This window comes from Canariomyces notabilis (assembly GCF_033297395.1).
Source record: "Canariomyces notabilis strain CBS 508.74 unplaced genomic scaffold N656scaffold_4, whole genome shotgun sequence".
Taxonomy (NCBI): domain Eukaryota; kingdom Fungi; phylum Ascomycota; class Sordariomycetes; order Sordariales; family Chaetomiaceae; genus Canariomyces; species Canariomyces notabilis.
In genome coordinates this window covers 879,378-897,694 of record NW_027041826.1, presented here as the reverse complement: position 1 = coordinate 897,694, position 18,317 = coordinate 879,378, and the positions used below count along the sequence as shown (strand labels likewise).

Sequence of the window (18,317 nt, the reverse complement as noted above, 5' to 3'; positions counted from 1 at the left end):
GGACATCTCGGCCATGAAACCAATATAACGTTATCTCACAGGGCATAGGACTGAGGATACAAGAGATTGGTGTGTATTATACCGCCATCGGCCCTGATCACCCCATCTCCCGTTGACTCACACTCTACATCCACACCAGCGCTTTTCCTTCCCTACTACCACCTCCCATCTGCTAAGCGGCGAGCAGCATGAAGCCATGCGCTGTTGCTTGCCCTCGACGGTATATTTCCCTCCCATGGCTGCTCCTTCTGAGGCTCTCCCCTATATCTAGTAGATCCGGCCGGGGGTTCCACAGTTCTGTCCCCAATGTAAGAACCCCCTACCCTCCTTCGTCGCCACGACTACCCCCCAGTTATCCCCCCCAGCTATTCAACCACGACCTCCCCTGATGCAGGGTCCGACCGCGACCATTCCCGGAACGAAAGGCAAAAACTAAAAGAAGATGATTCAAACATAATACAGGGGGAAGCATACAATTATGAGAAAAGAAATACTAAGGAATGGAACGGATAAGCGCCAAACCAGAGGACCGACCCGAGCGATTAAAGCAGATAGCCAATTTGTTTCCAGTTTCCGGTCGCCGTTTCCGACGCGCATCCGCCCAAAGAGGAGGTCTAGTTGGCCACCTCCTCCTCAACCCAACCATTCAAATTCCCCTGCAGGCCGAGGCCAAATCCGGCACCCATACCACCAAAGCTTGCTTGGTACTGGTGTCCGCGGCGCTCGCCATCACTGCCTCCGGTGCTACCGTGCAGGCTGTTCGGGCTTGCCCCACCGTTCTCAAAACCGGGTGCCAGCACGGGGAGGCTCACGGCGCGATTGTGGGAGGCCCGAGGGTTGCCAGGAGCGAGGAGACCGCCAATAGTCGTCGGTCCGGATGTGTTTGGGTTGCTAATGTATCCATTCGAGATACTAGCTGACTGCTGGTGACCCGAAATGGGCCCTTGAGGAACCTCCAGGGTGAGGCCAGGCTCGTTCGGCGAGGAGGAAGCCGTTCCAAACAGTGCGGCCTGATGAGCTACCAGCGCATGTTGCTGCTGCTGTTGCTGCTGCTGCGCTTGCTGCGAGACATGATTGAGATACATGGTCAGGGGGTTGTTGGTCGTGTTAAACAGCGCAGCGGCGGCCGCGGCACCAGTAGCGCCAGTAGGCGAGTTGCCGTTCTGGCTCGAGCCGTTAGGGGGTGGCGACGGGACCTGCTCACCGCGCGGAGACTGTGATTGCTGCAGCTGTCGAGGCGGATTGCCGCAGCGGTCCTTGCCAAAATTCACCTTGAACTTCTTATACTCCTCTTTACCCCTGACTGCTTCGATGGCCTTAATGGCGTTCGCAATGTTGGTGAAATTGACAAAGGCGCAGCTCTTCTCGCGCAGCGTGTTGACGAGCTCGATTTCTCCATACTCGGAGAAGTCTTGTCTCAGCCGGTCTTCGGTCCAAGTCTCATCAAGATTTCCGATATAGACGTTTCGCGAGGCGCCTCCGCTAACGGCAAGAGCAATGGCGGGCGGAAGCGCACCCGAGTGCTTGCCCCAACCAATCTTCAACCGACGGTTGTGGATCATGAGCCCCTGGAGATTGCTCAAGGCGTAGAAGGACGCAGCAGCTGTGGGGTCAATGAAGGTCACGAAGCAGATGTGCTTGTCAGGAATGTATCGGATGTGATGCAAAAGGCCGCCACGGACGACGTTGCAGATTTCCTCGATCGTCGTCTCCGGGTGAATGTTGCCGAGGTAGATGGTTCGGTTGCCCAAATTACTGATGCCACCGGCTGTGGTGGCCACAGCGGCAGCGGCAACCGACTGCTGAGCCAGTGCGTTTGAGATAAGATCACGGTCAGCACCTGTCAGCATGTGCGCGTAGCCAGGAGCGATTCCAAGATACTGCGCGGCATTCTGCTGCTGAGTCTTGGAAACGTAGGCGCACCGATCCTTTCCATAGTAGACCCGGCGCGGCGATTGCCACTTCGGCTCCTGGGGAAGCTGCGAGACAGCCTTGATCGCGTTGGCAATGGAAAGAAAGTGCACGAAAGCAATGTTCTTCTCGCGCACAATCTTCACCGTGTCGATGGCACCAAACTTGCCCAGATCCTCGCGCAACTCGGCCTCGGTGATGTCCTCAGGGAGGTTCCCAAGATATACGTTTCGCGAGGCTCCAGACTGCTGGACAGCCAAAGCAACCGAAGTCGGCACCTGAGACGGCTTGCCCCATCCAATCTTGATATCCTGGCCTTTGATGCAGAGTTTCTTCAAAATGGCATCAGAGTGGAAATGAGTGGCGGAGCTCGCATCCAAGAACGAAATGAAAGCACAGTTCTTGTCTGGGAGTAGGCGGACAGACTCAATTTGGCCGCTGCGCACATGCCCGAGGATCTCCTCGGCAGTGGTGTCCGGGGGAATGTTGCCCAAGTACACTGTCCGGCTTGTCCCGCTTACGATCCCTGGTCCCATGGACACGGGCGAAGTCGGCTGCATGGGAACCTGGATCTGACCCGTCACATTGTTGAAGGACGCTGTCGGGGACTGCGGAGAGTAGAACTGAGGGGCACCGTAAGCCGAAGGCGAAACAATTGACTGGTACATCTGGGGGGAGATGCTCTGTTGAACTGGGCTCGACGCTCCGTTCTGCTGCTGCTGGAGGCTCTGCTGCTGGGCCTGCTGAAAGCTGCCAACGTTCTGAAAGTGCGGGCTTGCGAATGCAGCCGGGGTTCCCGGCTGGAACGGGCTGCCCAGAAGCAGCTGAGATGGGAGCAGAGGCGTAAACTGCATATCGAAAGCAGTGCCTGGGCTGGTCAGATCGGCGCCATTTGCGGGTGCCTGCTGATGGTGTTGGATCGGCTGGGTATTGATAGTAGGAATGTTTCCGCGGCGAGGATGTCTGTCAGCAAAGCCAGAAATGTTGGAGGTGAAAGCGCCGTGGGAGAAGCCCGTGTCGCTGTTCGAGGGCTTCGAGGCATGGCCGAAGCGGCCCGGAGCGCTGGGCCCCGGCTGAGGACCAGACATATCCTGCATCCCGAGAAGATGAGGAGGGACAAGGCTGTCCCGTGTGACGTGAGATAGGACCGCCGTTTTGAAAGATTTGACGTGCCCCGTGAGAAGGCACGAGTCAGAAGATTGAGCGTGCTGGAATGTACCAATCCTCACACAGGTACAGAGGGCTGTCGATAGCGTCCTGGGAGCAAGACACGGCCTAATTGATGCCGATGCAAATTGCCCTTTTGCAGCTTCCTGGTGTGATCGCTTCGGTGGTCTGTCTCAATGGGACCCAGGAGAGGGCGGAAAACCGCTCGCCGTTCGAACAAAAAACCGGTCGGAGGAGCGCAAGGCAGCGAGTGCTCTAGAATGTTGACCGTCTAGAGGAGCAAAGCCGTGGAACGCTGTGGGGAGTGAGGGCGACAGGGGCTAGATTCCAAAGAAAGAAATTCTGGCTGCCCAATGCGTTCGATCTCTTTCAGCAAAAGCCCCCCTTTTCGAGCAAAGACAACCCACAGCAGGCAAAGTCGAGCTGGCCGAGCGGGAACCTCCTCTTGCAGAGCGGACAAAGAAGGATGCCTAGTATTAAAATTCTATTGGTAATGAAGCGAGTGAGCAAGCGTTTCTCAAGCGAGCGTCGAGAAGAGGCAAGATCGGTGCCGGGAACAAGAAGCCGTCGTCCGGACCGAAGAGACCGGAGATTGGGCGGATCGGGACGAGGGTAAGGTGTTCCGGAGCTTGCACCAAGAAAATATTATTACCTATAAAAAGAATGGATAGGAAGGGAAAAAGGGTACGTCGGGTAGGTCGAAGTGTGAAGGGGGACGACAACAAAGTCGAATGAGCGAAGGTGTGATGAAAAGATAAAGGAGGGAGCAGAAAAAAGGAGGTGAAAGATTGGGGCCAAAGAGCAGAAGGCCAGGCGAGGTGGATGAGCTAGGATTGGATTTGATTAGCAGCTGCGAGCTGGGAGCCGTGGCCATTTTAGCGCGGTACATTTAGCCCAGGTCTCTGTCTGGTTCCGTTCCTGCAAGAGAGTGCCTAGACCGTGTCCAGCACGCGACCTTGCCGCTGGTATCGTGCATGGCTTCTCTGCCAATCAGCGTGCGCAATTGTTTCCCATAAGGCAGGGCCTGCAATAAGGATCCCCCCAAATCTGGCCAGATTCTCTCGGCCCTGTGCTTTTTTAGAGCGCCCCAATTGCCTGTTCCTGAATGAGTGCCAACGTTGCATAGCTGCGAGCTGCGATCGCGGCCCTTTGCCCTCATTCTTTTCTCCTCAGGTCCGTGGGTGCCTGAGTGGCATTGCCCTGCCGGGAATCCCTACCGAACGACGGGTTCCTGAAATAATGTGTCCACAGCAATGCTTAAACTCGCCCCTGTGCACCCAGGGGCATGCGTGCAACGTGGTGCACAAGAGATGGTGGTCCAGGGGCACAGCACAACGGGACGACTGGGAAATGGGAATCATGTGCTAACATAGGTAGGTAACACAGCTCAATCCCGATTCTCTGTCATCCCAAGCACTGAGCGGTCAAGTATTTCCAGCCGCTTCTGTGTCCCGTGCCAGATGAAAGGTAACCTCTGGGCCGAGTTGTTTGTGATTAACCGTCCCAATTCCCGATTGGATGTGCGCATCTCGATCTCCGTCCACGCTCATCTTTGTTCAGGGTACTGCGTACGGAGTACAGTGACTTGCTTCCATGCTCAAAGCTGGGATCTGCTTGCCCAGCTGGTTTGTGAAGACACTGATGTGCGCCTTAACTAATCAATTGCTTTTAGACAGATGTTTGTGATCACATCTTACCGAGTGCCTTTCGCCGCCATATTCATCGATAACTGCAAGCCCAATGACGGCGCCGTTTTGGCTCATCAGATACGTTTTGATTATCCAGCGCCCCTTACCAAGACCTCCTAACAGCACATTGGTGAAAGGTGACGCAGAGTGTATGTCTTTTGAGGTGAATTGACCACGACGTCTCAGTGTCCTACTTGAGAAACGCGCTATATGTCCGGTATGTAAAAATAGTAGGAAGATTTCTCCGTTCCCCAGATGTTTGAAACCATCTGCAGGGGCTCGAACGAGCCCATGCGACCCGTACCGACGTGAAGGAGAACTAATTACCTATGTACCATACTACCGGCAGCATAGCGGAGAGTCGCACTTGGAATGCGCAGCCCAGAAACCATTTCACTCAGACCAGACCCCTTACCCCTTATTGGAGACATGCAAAACGCTGTAGCAACAGAAGTGAGTTCCCCTCAATGCGTATGCACATTACCCGGTTCATTCAACAACCTACCCCAGCGTCAAGGTATTGCGCAACGCGCCGAGTGGCTGGACACAAGGAATGGACAGTGAATGGGATCATCGAGCCCTCAACCCGGGGATTCGGCTCTGCCGCCTGGATCCTCGAGGATCACCGGGCGGTGGGTCAACGCAAAACAACGCGCAACGCCACAAATCAGGCGGCTTACCTAAGTTACCTGCCGACGGGGCTGCCGTCCATCCCGGCCCGGTTCTCGCATGCCATAGACAGGCAGCTATGATAAGCCTGTGGATATGATGCACTTCTATGTATCTAGTATAGCAACTCTGGTGAAAACTAGACTTGTTAACTCGGTTCCGCTACAAGAGCCAAGCAGCCACCATTCGCTCCAAACTCCACGCACTCGTCAGTCCGACTCAATTCGTACGCTGCCGCCAGTTCCCGCTCACGCTCAAGGCTTGCACCTGCCCATGAAGCGCGGGTACAAACTACATGTGCGCACCGTATGCTGATTGCCCATCCAAGCCAGGAACCTCTCCAGCCCCAAGCCATATCCTCCGTGGGGCGAGGAGCCATACCTAGGGGATGCAGATCAGCAAACAGGACCGGAGTTGGATGGATTGGTACAGCGGCAGACTCACTTCCTCTGGTCGGTGTACCAGTAGTACGGCTCGTAGCCGATGCCGTTCTTCTTGTAAGCTTCAATCAATTCATCATAGTCGTCCATCCTCATCGAGCCACCGACAATCTCGCCCACGCCGGGCACTGGGTGATCTGTCAATCCAAATCCCGCCTACACGCAAATAAAAGAGACTTGACCACGTACTGAGGACATCAACTGATTCGGTGACCCTTGGGTCGCTCGGATCCTTCTTCATGTAAAACGCCTTGATCTCGACCGGGAAGTGAGTGAGGAAGATGGGCCGGTTGATGATGTCGGTCATCCTGCGCTCTGCAGCCTCGGCAATGTCGTCGCCAAACACGTGCGGGTTGCCCTCCTCGTTGAGGATGGGCGGATCCTGCTTGTTCAGCCATTCGATGGCGTCGGCATACTTCATTCGCAGGAACGGCCGCGACGGCTTCTGGAAGCCGGGGTTCAGCAGCTTCATATAGCTCGCCGCAGCAGGGTCTGCCAGGACCTTGTCGACGACTCGCGAGATGAGCTCCTCGATATGCTCCAGCAAATCCTCAAACTCGATAAAGTCCAATTCGCCCTCGATATGGGTGTACTCGGACAGGTGGCGCCGAGTCAGGCTCTTCTCCGCGCGGAACGATTTTTCTATGCAGTATACGTTGCCCAGCGACTGCACGACTGTCTCGAGATACAGCTGCGACGACTGCGTCAGGTAGGCCTCCTCTCCGTAGTAGTCATACTTGAACAACGTCGAGCCACCCTCGACCTGTGTCTGCACCATGGCCGGAGGCGACACCTTGCGGAACTCCATCTCGCGGTAGCTATCGATGAACGCCAGCTCGACCGCTTCGCGCAACTTCAGAACGGCAGAGGCGTTCTCTCCCCTGAGCACAAGATGCCTGCTGTCAAGCATCTGCGCGTCCCACGGATCCTGCTCCTTGGAAACCTTGTTGGTAATGGCATCGAGGTCGCTCGGCGCCTGTCCAAGCACCTTGTAGTAGTCAACCAGGAGTTCTCGGTTGTCGGGCGCTTCCTGACCAGCAGGCACGCTGCGCAGCTCGCCGTAAAGAACGAGTGCCGTCTCCTGAGCAAACATCAGGGCATCGTACGTCTTGGTAAGGTCGCCAGCAGGCAAAACACATTGGAGTAAGCCATATCCATCTTTTAGGATGATAAATGTGGTGTGCTTCTGTGGGCGGAGGTGGTGGATGCGGCCGTAGACCTTCACGCGGGTGCCCTTCTTGGTCCCGTCGCCGAGCTCTACAGACTTGTTGTTCAATTTGATACGGATAGCTGCTGGGAGTGATGAATCCTCCTTCAGCACAATTTTTTTCGCATCCTCGAGGTTCTTGAGGCGCTGCTTGCGCTCCTCCTCTTCCTTTTTGGCTGAGGCTTGGTCCTTGGCCAGCTTCTTCTTGTAAGCATCGACCCGACCCAGCGCCTTTTTCATGGCGCTCTTCGCAGGCTCTTCCCAAGTAGGGCCATCGCTAGACCCTTCCTTTGGCGGGGTGAGCGTGAGGTAAGCCGGCGCAGGCTTATCGACGTGTTGGATCAGGGCGTAGTACAGCGACTGATAGGGCTTGGCTTGGGAGCCGTCCGCACTATCGTCGTCCTTGCCGGCCGTGGGGTCAATGTAACATTTTGAGTTGTCCTTGGTGCGATCGGCCAGCTCCTGAGCTTCCGCCATCTTGTCCTGAGCTGGCGTGCAGTTCAATCGCAGGTTTTCTGCTGTTGAGGGGTTGTGGTTGACAAGTTTCCAAAATTGAACTTCCAGTTTTGGTGGGGTTCAACTGGAGGAGAAGTTTGGCGGGGCAATTGGCGACTGAGTGCCGCCGGGTTTTCTGCCCAAAAAGACAGGAACGACTGATGAATGACTCACAACATCAATTGCAGCTTTGTTTTAGAAATCTGAGATAAGGCAAGGGGCTGGCAAGGGACACCCAGTTACCAAAGCCGAATGATCGATTCCGAGATTGTTATATCAGTACGGAGACATACCATGGCTGTTCCTTGACCTTTATCACTGAATGCCCAACGTCGGTCAACTCTTGGTAGTTCAAACATCTAGATCCCTCTGGATACCTCGTCACTCGTTTCACCAACACGGCCTCAAGCTCAACACTCTCTTTCACTCATTACTATAGTTCTCGCCTGCTGTCGATTTGGTCTTGATGCGCCTCGAGCTCACATCTACAGAGCCAAAAGTCGTAGGTATGTTCTCGCTGCGTTCCACCGGCGGCTAGGTTCGTCATGGCGCTGTAAGGTAGAGAAACAAAAAGTGACAGCTACCTACTGTACTTACTGAACTAGTGTTCTTGCTACGTCAAGCAGTGCAGCAGGAAAGGCCTAAATCCATGCATGCTTCGAAGCAAAGATGCCCATATGTCATCCCATGCCCACCTGTGGGATGGCGTCGAGTACATTCAGTCTGTCGACATGTTTAAGCACGACTCCCTTCCATCGTGCAGAAACCTCTTTACATGCCACCGGCCATCTTACAAGGGCTCTGAGCAAATCTGCCTCAGTCGGCTGCGCACTGTGATCATGCAAGTGATCGCTCGATTCACCCGCCCGCCTCAGTCCACTGTTATATCCAGACGGGCCGATTCTCTTGAGGAGAAAGCCCTTAGCAACTTTGTCGGAGTCGTCACGAGATTAGCAGGAGGGCCTTGTTGTTCGGGATCAAAAGGTCAACCCTGATTCAATTGCGCTCCAGCCGCCAAACTGTCCTATCGAAAGTTTCACTGCCCCATGTTTATGATGCGATCGCCCTTTTTCCAAGGGAGATGTAATCACGAAGGAACCAAGCAAGCTGACAGGACAAGCAAGATACCGGAAAGTTGAGCGACCAAGTGGTATAGGGCTCTGTAATGGAAAATCAAGACTTGATCAACCCCAACCACTTCCCTAGGAGAAAACCTGTCTTATTTGCCAATCGTGCGGTGTCATAGGAGGGCTGATGTAGACTTGGAAGGAGTGCGACTTGGAACCCTCTGAAGGGTACCTCTTCTCCATATAGGACCTAAGAGGAATTGGGGACCTGCCATCAGCAAACCGCTGTGGTTGCTCTAGACGACTATCCAGCCGCACTCTGGTGATGGCAAAAGCAGGCCTAGACAGAAAGCTGTCCAGATTTTCTTCCTATAAAGCCGCTCCCGCACGACGTAGGATCGGTTAACATCGATGCACCTACATGTGCCAGAAGCCCGGATCAGAGGATTAGGCATCTGTGGGGCTTCTTCTTGGGCGCCGGAGGTTCTAAGGCAGCAACGATGGCCTAGAAATTGCTGGTTAGCGAGATGCATCCCTCCCCGTGGCGTGCTCGCGGTTCCTGGGCCCTACCTCATCAAAGACGTCCTTGAGCTTGTACTGCGTGAGAGCGCTGCACTCGACATATTTGACCGCACCCAATTCCTTTGCCATGCGCTCGCCATCCTCTTTCCGCACCGGCTGCATCTTTTGCTTGGCCAGCTTCTGTATCACCTGTTGATCATCCCGCAGATCTACCTGTGTGCCGACAATCAAGCAGGGGACGCCGGGACAGTGATGGTGAACTTCGGGAAACCACTTCTCACGGACGTTCTCGAAGGAGGCGGGAGACGTGACACTAAAGCAAACCAGGAAAACGTCGGTTTGCGGATACGAGAGTGGTCGCAGGCGGTCATAGTCCTCCTGTCCGGCGGTGTCGAAAAGCCCTAACGTATAAGGCTCATCGCCAATCCTGGAAGCGGCCTGTTTAGCAGGGATGTTCGCGAGCAAAGGGGTTTGGTAATGGTGCATGGGCATGACGGGCGGTGTCTCGGGTGGAATTCGACATACATGACGGTGACAGCATAGTTATCGAAAACAGTAGGTACGTATTCGGAGGGGAATTTGTTGGTCGTGTAGCTGATGAGAAGGCATGTCTTTCCAACAGCACCGTCGCCGACCACTACACACCTGGAGAGCAAGCGAATCTGTTAGCATCGTGTTCAAGCAGCTCACAAGGAACACTCGAGGTGTTGCCCAAGCCGCGTTCACGCGTCCGGCGCAGGGCGGGAATTTCCCAGATGAACGAGAGCGAAGCCAGAGGCCAAGCTGCAATCGACCAATCCAGGAGCGCCGCGACTCGAGGACACTGGCTGGTTACTGCCGTGAATGGAAGGGCAGACGCACTTGATAGTTCCCAGCGCCATTTTCGAGGACGGGAGGAGCTCTTAGATTGGAGCAAGTTTGTCTGATCGAAAGGCTCGTCGACCGCCTCGGTAAAACAAGGCGTGCGTCTAACCACTTCCCCTTATCGCAGGCTGCAGTCGACTGACAATTCGGAAGTGCGAGGGCGGAGTGGAGTCGGAGGGGATGGGGAAACGGGAAGCAGAAATGGGGTTTTGGCGGTGGAAGAAACGGCAGCCGATGACGAATGAAGCAATAGATGTTTCACGACGGTCGTCTCTGGGATTGTTTCTGCACAGAACAAAGAGGCCGGGGTGCGATAAGACGAGGGATGGAAAAGAGTACTTGGTCGGCGAGACGGTTGTTCGAAGCACTTGCAATTGAATAGAAAAAAGGGAGATGGCTTCCGAATTAAGGGGACTGGTGGGTTTGGTTGTGCATGGAAGCAGCAGCCTTCCCGGTCTTAAGATTACGAGGGGAAGCTTGGAGAAACCTGGCAGACGACCTTGAAGCGCTGAGTGGGAGGGAGGGTAGGCGAGCGGTCAGTGGTCCTCTTAACACCAGTGATCCCGTCTTGGCTGCTGAGCCGGGGCCACGCTCCTGCGCTGATGTTCCCGTCGCGGTGTTCGTCACACCTCAATCGCGTGCCAACCGTCAAATCTCCAACGACCCAGGCAATCAGGTGGCAGGCACTTTACGTGTACACTACACTCCCGATGCTGCAGATGCCAAGCGCCTTCGATTTCTAGAAACAGCTGTTGGGACGCCCAGTGTTATGCGATGTCAAGAAACGCACGAGTTAAAATCACATCCTCTTCGTTGAGAATGTGCCTGAAGCCGGCCGCAACGGGAGACTACCTTACCTATGATTAACTACCAGGCATCATTTGACATTGAGCAACCTCCATCAAGGGTAGCGAGTAGGTACGGAGTAGGTAGATATGTAATCCTGGGCTGAAACTTGTTGTAAAAATAGGCAAGTCCACCAGGCCATCAAGAACGTTGAATACCTACAGATCAAAGCACCCTCGCCTCCGATCAGGAACGTAGAGGACGAACACTGCTGCTCTTTTGGTTTGCGAAGCTGTAGATGCTGTAGGTCAACTGTTTGCAACATTATCCAGAGGTCAAATCCCCTTTCAGATTGCCAAGGGTAGTGGAAGATGCCGAATCTGCGGAAGCCGGCGCAACGTACCACAGGTCTACACGCTAGACATTGTTTCCAATTCTCTTGTTTCCAGCTGAGAGAGTGTCTCTCGGCGTCGATGCTCAACGTTACAGGTTTGCCGACACAGCCTCGCGGCTGCGGCTTTGCGATCCAAGATTCATCAGCTTGGCAAGGCCACAAGAATATGTATTGTACTTGCATCGACTGTCGAGGGTCGATATGCGAATGGGATGCGGTGTACTCCGTACACATGTATACCAGTACGAATACTGTATGCTCCGTATGTCCTCATGCTTGATTGGATCTCGGCGAAGCTTCTATCGGCGATTGCATATTCGATTCATGCTTCTACCCGCCAGTCCACAATAATCCCACAGATGCCATACGGTCACATATCCAGCTGATTTCAACGCCGACAAAACACGAAGGATTCCTGTTGACTCTAAAGAAACAGCACCATTTCAAAAATATTAAAATCGCTATCATTTGCATTACCTCTATGGCTTTAGGTAGCCGAGTTAAGTCAGTTGACTGCATTGATAACGGAGGTATCCGTACGTCCAAAGTCCATTGACGTCGAGGTCTCAGACGAAGGAACTCTTGGGTCACTGATGCTAAATAACCCGAACCCTGCTCATCATAACACGCAGCCAGGCAGCCTAGCAATCGTTCCAGTTCCAGTGAATACAGTCGCACCAGAACGTCACCAGCGTTTCTCATAGGAGGCCTGCCCCAGCTTGACCCTTTGACGTCCAACGTATGAAGGCCGAAGCTAAGAATCCAGGCTTCATGGACTGCACCGGCAGGATACCTATACAGCTATAACGTTTGATTTGTGAATATACCATGTACCACCCTTGTCATGGGATCTCAGTGAGGAGAATCGTTCATTAATTATCAGAATCTATGTGAGGGTTAATTCACCGCTGTTGCCCTGCGAGCCCATACCGATACAACTGGACTTTTCGCTGGGACGGATTTACCAGGTTGGAATTGTTTAAGTTTACTGCCACTCTTCAGTCTTCACACCTCTCCTTCACCCAAACGACCAGCTCACCAGATACCACCAAAGAACTATACATCGCTCAGTACTCTCCACCTGACCACCACACCCTGCAACATGTTTACGGCAGCCGAGACACACACAGAAATTATCGACGCTCACTTGCAGCACTACCTCGCCCTTCTCGACGAGTACACCATCCTCCGCAACACCCTGCACATACTCCAGACAAATGTTTTCCAGCATCTGGCGCGGGCCAATTTCTCAGCTGAGCGTGGCATCCGCTACTACGGCAAAGATTACTACGATGAGCGGATGCAGGCTGTGCGCCGTGTCCGGATCCTCAGCAGCAGTCGCAACGAGACAGCGGACTCGGATTTCCCTGCTTCTGGTGCTATATGTGGGAAGGGACGTACCATCCGCGCGCCAGCCTTTGAAGTAGGGGGGAATCCGCATGCCCCACCAGCTTCTTCACAGCCAGCCGCGGACGAGGCAGGATCTGGCAAAGGCGATGGCATGGTCGAAGGTGATGATGTTAGGAAGCAGAGTAGTGAGAATGGGAGCAGGGATGCTGGCCACGACGATGAAGAGGGGAAAAAGACGCAGCCTACCTTCAAAGAGGATACAGGCAGATCGCAACCCGGGAACAAGGAGAAGCAGCAATCCCCTCCTACGGATCCGCTTCGTTGGTTTGGCGTCTTGACGCCCATGCCTCTCCGGCTGGCACAGGCACAAGCGATCAAGGCTGTTGAAGAGGTTATCCCTAAACTGGCGACGATTAGCGCTGAGATGGCAGCCGTGGAGCTCGAGGTACGAAGGGCGAGGAAGAGGCGGGCCAAGGCAGAGAAGATAGAAGGGGAAAGGGCGGTTGATTTGCAATCAGACGGTAACAGGACAAGAGCATAGGCAGCACGAGGAGAAAGAGGTCCAGGTTGAGGTCAATGCGACTACCTGACAAGCTATGGACATAGGGTCGAATCGTACCTGTTGAATTGATCAACTCAAAGGTCAAGCATAGCGGGATATAGGGAGATTCCGGCCTATAGAGGTTGCTAGTCGTCTGCCAATGCACCGTCGATTAACGACAGTGCTTTGAGAGGAGCTTGCGATCGAGCGCCGGCTTACCGGCTCTTCACATATATCGGCTTGGAGGTAACTCATCCAAGTTATGTGTAGGCGCTGCACTCGGCGACGGAGTTGGTTATACAACTGAGCTGTGAGGCAGAGCGCATCATGGAGTGATGAATCTTCAAACCCTTCTGTGAGATCTCAGTGTTTGGGCTATCTATTCAAGTAACCAAGCACAAGTAACCAAGCAAAAGCCAAAGAAAGGGCAAGATGTAGTCCAACACAGCGTCCTCAAGAACTTATACTTCGACATCATTGTTCATAGTTAACAAAACCCCAAACGCTCACATGCGCTCAACGCAGACGCAAAGCACCGTGGAAAGAAAAAACAGATGCATCAAGGACTGATCAATTACTTTTCCCTGGCCGAACGCCTCTACTCGTACAAAACACATCTACCGTCGAAAAGGGGTATCTCAGGTGTTCGTCATAGCATCGTCCCTTTTATCCTCTTTACCTCAACGCCGAAAACAGCCGAGACGAAGAAAAGAACAAGGTGACCGCCGACTTCCCTATAATGCCATGCCCTTATGCCATATGTGAACCGCCAATTCAGCAGTTCTTCGCAAAGAAACAGAGCAGATTCCCCCGAAAACCGGTGATAAAACAAACCCAGAAGACTAATCCGAGACCATAAAGTCAGAGGCCCGCGATTCCGAGGCCAAATATTCCGTGATCAACAATCCTGAGGCCAACCATTCCGATACCATGTGTACCCTTGCTGGCATAGTGACAACTTCTCCAGTGAAAAAGTTGCCATCGGCGGAGCGCAATCCGCTCCACAGCAATGCCTACCCATGCAGGCCCATCGCATGAGACATTGGAATGGTGAGAGTCGCCCTTTCTGATGAGGGCAAGGCTCCAGGTTCAAGAGCGAACATAGAGGAGAAAAAGGAAAACCAAGGGAAAAGATGCCGATATCCGTGACCAACATGCTCAGAAAGAGCCCTTGTTCCGAACGAGAACGAAGCGGTCTGATCGGCTGGCTGTTGTGTATGACAGACAAACGATGTGCTCATTTGATTGAGAATGCTCAATCAGAAGCTCCAAATGAGACTACTGGAGAATATCCGGGCCCATTATTCCACGCTAGGGTTGCTCAGTAGACAAAACCTGATCGAGACAGATCTTGCGTCCTAGTAGACCCAAAGCGATGCACTCCATGTTACCAAAAAGTAGTGTGCAAATTGTCGGCGCACTACTCGACATCGGTGCCCATGAGCTCCCGAAGCACAATGGTCGCGTAGTTACTGACCTTGAGTTGAAACTTCAAGATCACGGCAATCTTCGTTGCCTTGGGATCAATGCTGCTCTCGTCGATGCTGTCATCAACTGAAAACAGAGGATTGGCCGACACAGGATTGAGTTTAGGCAGAGCGACATTGTTGATCAACTCAGTCCCCGTTTGGAGAGCACCGTCGCCCGGTGGCGGGGTCTGAGCGGTTCCACCTCCAGTCACAGGCATCTGGATGTTCGAATCCAGAGCACCCAGGCCATCAAGGCTGGGCATCTTGCCGATGGAGCGATAGTAAGTGTCCGAGACACCACGCATGCCAGAAGCAGGCATAGGCTCGTCCGAAATGCGAACCATGGGGATCAAATCCGAGACTGTAGTCGGACGAGGGGACTCATCCTGTGTGGTATCGAGGAGGGAAACACCACCGCTAGCCTCAGCAGACATAGTGTTCACATCATCAGTGGAATGGCCGGGCTCCTCAGCCTCCAGGCTCGGTGCAGTGGAGGCACTGTGTCCGGAAGACCATTCACTGCCCACGGCATTGTCGAATGTCTGATGATGACGCGCGAGCTTAACACGCTTATCACTGCCATTAAGGCCGGTTTGAATCCACGTCTCGTTGATGACAGAGTCTCCATTAGGAGCGGGCTCTGCGTCGGCTTTGCGACGGCGCGCAGTAGCCATAGCGTCATCATAAGCCGCTGCATTCTTTGCAAAGTGCGCCCAACTGTCCACAGAAGATGCAACGGCTTTCTTCTCTGCCTCTTTCTGATGAAGAGCATAATCAAGGTCAGTGGGGTGCATCTGTTCGAGATCATCACAGTACGCCTTGATAGCATACTGGGGCTCGCCCATGAACCGCCCAATGAGGGGACGATAGTTGCCGCTCAGACTGAATTCGCGATGCTTACGACGCATCTCATAAGGATTCAAACAGCCATTTTCTTCTCGCCCCATGAATTCGACGTAATAGTCGCCAATGTCATTGCGAGGATACATGACATCGTAACCAGGGTTGGGCAATACAACGTCAAAGATGGTATATTGGCCGCTAGCGACGTCTTCGGCCGTGAGGCTGCGAGCCTGTGCGTAGGCATTGTCATCCTCGAAGTCGTCGTAAGCGGAGAATTCAGCATCGGAACCGTCAGGACTACGGCCGCTAGAGACCACGACAAGATCTCCCTCGACGACATTGGACCCGTACTTGGACCAACGACGAGTGGCGACATAGTTCCAGACGTAAGATTGATAGGCGTGGGCGTACATCCGGCGCATTCCGCGCGTTATGCTTTGAATGGCGCCGAGAAAATCCCTTGGGTTCTTACCGAGGTGCTGAATAATGGAATATTCAGAGCTAAACCTCTTGGGAAGGACCTCGAGGGCCTTGTCCGCATTCTTGGTGGTCTTCCAAGTAGTGATGGCGCGAGCGCGGTTGAAGTCGTCGCGGTTGTCGCGAAGCTCCTTTCCTGTCCCGCAGGTCTGGGGGGTATTGTTCAGTACCTGCTGGATGAGATGATCATCGACGTGCAAGACATCATCAATGAAACCCTCCCAATCACTCTTCAATAGCTTCATGCCAAGCTTGTGAGTTCCGATGGAGTGGGTTCCGAAGCGCTGAAGACCAAAGTAGTTGAGGTAGCCGTTGTACTTCAGGTAGGCAAGCCCACATTCGACCGCCCGCTGAATCATCCTCATGCGGTGCACAACAGAACCCTCAGTCCCAGGAAGGGGCTGGCAATTCTTGACGGTTATGATGAATTCGTTGCCGCCATGGTCGCCAAGCTGAAGCGGAGCCTTGGCATACTCGAAGTCCCCAACCTTGACATTGTTGATACGTGTGTTCAACCAGATCATATCTGATGCTTTCTGTTGATAGACGCTGATGCGCTGGACAGTGGCAGCCCGACGATCCTTGGTGCCAGCAAAGCCAAAGAAGGAAGCCTTGACTTTGAGGAGTCGTGCAATTGTGTTGATCGCATCCATAGTGTCCTTATTCTCCTTGTACATCGTGAAGTGAAGGTAATTACCGCCGAGCTGTTCGAAACTCTGGCTAATCTCACGGGAACGATTATTGTCACGCTGCGGCCCATTGCGCTGTCTAGCACCCCCGCGATTGGCTGTCGATTTCGACGCGGTCGCCGTGATGATACCGGCCGAATTAGCAACAGTCTCAATGCGGGAATGGAAGATCCGACGAATTTCCTTGAAGATGTGAGCGGAGCTGGATTCCTTCATTACAGAATTAGGAGTCAACATACCTGATGGACCTTTGCACGCGCCGCTCTATCAGTGATGGCGTCGAAGACAACACTACGACCGTTGGGAGGGATGTTGGTTTTGGCTTGAGTCTTCTCATCGAGATCAATCAGTCTCTGGGCAATGGCCTCACCAATCAAGCCCATGAGGATCTGGCGATCATTTTCCGAGATTCGGTGAACTTGCGGCTTATCATCTGGTCTGCCAGAGGTGTTGGCAGAGGCATTGCCGTTGCCGGGATACTGCTTTCGCTTTAGGGAATATTGTTAGAGCGACCCATATCGAACAAAAACAGGGAAGGCAGACACACCTGAGCCTGAGTGTCGGGTTTGTCCGACTTGACTTCCTCATACTTGTGAAGATGAAGGACAGTGCCATCCACCCGTATTTCATTGACCAGAAAGTCGGTATAACTTGATGAAAGTAAGCGGCCATCTCATGCATGTTTAGAAAGGGATTGAATGACACTTACCGCTTGCGGATCTCGCCAGTCCAGCCGAAGTTGATTGCGGCCGAGCGCTGCGTGATACCAAGATTCTTCTCCGTTTCAAGGCGTATCGCAGGCACATGAAGGCCCGGTCGCTGAGACATCTTGAACAAGGCGAGTGAGTCGCAGCTGGCGACAATCAACTTCGCACGGCACTGTTCTCAGTGTTCCAACAATGGGTTTGAGCAAGGTGACTGTGAACTCTGGATGCACGAGATGGTCAGGACTAAAGAAGACGAAATAGAAGGAAATGTTAGGAGTGGTTTGAGATTGCTGTGTGGGCAAAGGTAATGGTTTGAGAGAGGAAGTATTAGTCTGGTGTGTGTGGATGGAACTTGAAATATTTCAAGACCTTCCGGATTGAGTACCTGCAAGATGAAATCTTGACGAGTAAACAACCAGAAAGATCGCAGTGAAATTCCAGCACAGGGTGATACCAGTAGAAATAAATCAGGAGTATAGAAACCTTGGGAGCTTACCTTTCTATTGCAATTCGAAGAAAAGTAGACGAAAGGAAATTGTTGCGATTCACAGAACCTGGGTTGAAGTTTGGTTGCATGAAGTTGTGAAAAAGTAGGGAGGTTTTTGGAGGGATGGATTCTTTTGCTGTGAGTGGTTACGAAGTACTGGGCCTTGGCGGCAGAATCGCGGGGTAGCACTCACCGACTCCGGGGTACGTCCTTCACAAGTCACTTCATCTCATCTGGGGTAGCACCTGACCGCACTCCCGGGAACCCGGGGTAGCACTTCTTGCACTTCACCGCGATCCGAAGACACGTACCTAAATCACAAGACTGACAAGATGCCGAACTGCATGGTTCATCTGAACAAGTCGTCTTGCCTACCTAGGTACCTTACTTCTATCAAACTCAACATACTCCACACCGTGGGCGGTACCAAAACGACAGTTGTGACATGCTAACGAATACCACGTCCAGCGAATCTAAGCAACAGTATGCCTAGGTTGTGTTGAAGACACCAAAGTCTAGCTTGTAATTAAGCGGGTGCCGCATT

The 18,317-nt window shown here is 53.3% G+C and overlaps 6 protein-coding genes across 6 annotated transcripts; 1 reads left to right on the top strand and 5 right to left on the bottom strand.

Moving 5' to 3' along the window:
• Window positions 1-614: 614 nt before the first annotated feature.
• Window positions 615-3,008, bottom strand: N656DRAFT_795911 (RNA-binding domain-containing protein; the record flags this gene model as incomplete). Its single annotated transcript, XM_064817472.1, has 1 exon — window positions 615-3,008. One exon carries the CDS (start codon window positions 3,006-3,008, stop codon window positions 615-617), a length of 2,394 nt encoding a protein of 797 aa, XP_064672795.1.
• Window positions 3,009-5,689: 2,681 nt separating this feature from the next.
• Window positions 5,690-7,559, bottom strand: N656DRAFT_704282 (asparaginyl-tRNA synthetase; the record flags this gene model as incomplete). Its single annotated transcript, XM_064811165.1, has 3 exons — window positions 5,690-5,816; window positions 5,880-6,003; window positions 6,065-7,559. The coding sequence occupies 3 exons, from the start codon at window positions 7,557-7,559 to the stop codon at window positions 5,690-5,692; spliced, it is 1,746 nt and encodes a 581-aa protein (XP_064672794.1).
• Window positions 7,560-8,742: 1,183 nt separating this feature from the next.
• Window positions 8,743-10,255, bottom strand: N656DRAFT_488672 (cell division control protein). The gene is made up of 5 exons (XM_064809820.1): window positions 10,028-10,255; window positions 9,692-9,811; window positions 9,215-9,593; window positions 9,066-9,149; window positions 8,743-8,894 (listed from the first exon to the last, which is right to left on the bottom strand). Exons 1-4 carry the CDS (start codon window positions 10,045-10,047, stop codon window positions 9,084-9,086), a joined length of 585 nt encoding a protein of 194 aa, XP_064672793.1. The 5' UTR covers window positions 10,048-10,255; the 3' UTR covers window positions 8,743-8,894; window positions 9,066-9,083.
• A 2,090-nt stretch (window positions 10,256-12,345) lies between these two features.
• Window positions 12,346-13,038, top strand: N656DRAFT_688495 (uncharacterized protein; the record flags this gene model as incomplete). The annotated part of the gene is made up of 2 exons (XM_064810634.1): window positions 12,346-12,547; window positions 12,722-13,038. Coding segments are annotated over 2 exons (519 nt in total), but the record flags the coding sequence as incomplete, so codon positions are not given.
• Window positions 13,039-13,911: 873 nt separating this feature from the next.
• Window positions 13,912-14,389, bottom strand: N656DRAFT_488369 (uncharacterized protein). The gene has a single exon (XM_064809819.1). It carries the CDS (start codon window positions 14,255-14,257, stop codon window positions 14,000-14,002), a length of 258 nt encoding a protein of 85 aa, XP_064672791.1. The 5' UTR covers window positions 14,258-14,389; the 3' UTR covers window positions 13,912-13,999.
• Window positions 14,390-14,521: 132 nt separating this feature from the next.
• N656DRAFT_704450 (pseudouridine synthase) lies at window positions 14,522-17,407 on the bottom strand (the record flags this gene model as incomplete). The annotated part of the gene is made up of 4 exons (XM_064811182.1): window positions 14,522-16,762; window positions 16,819-17,061; window positions 17,127-17,229; window positions 17,289-17,407. 4 exons carry the CDS (start codon window positions 17,405-17,407, stop codon window positions 14,522-14,524), a joined length of 2,706 nt encoding a protein of 901 aa, XP_064672790.1.
• Window positions 17,408-18,317: the final 910 nt, after the last annotated feature.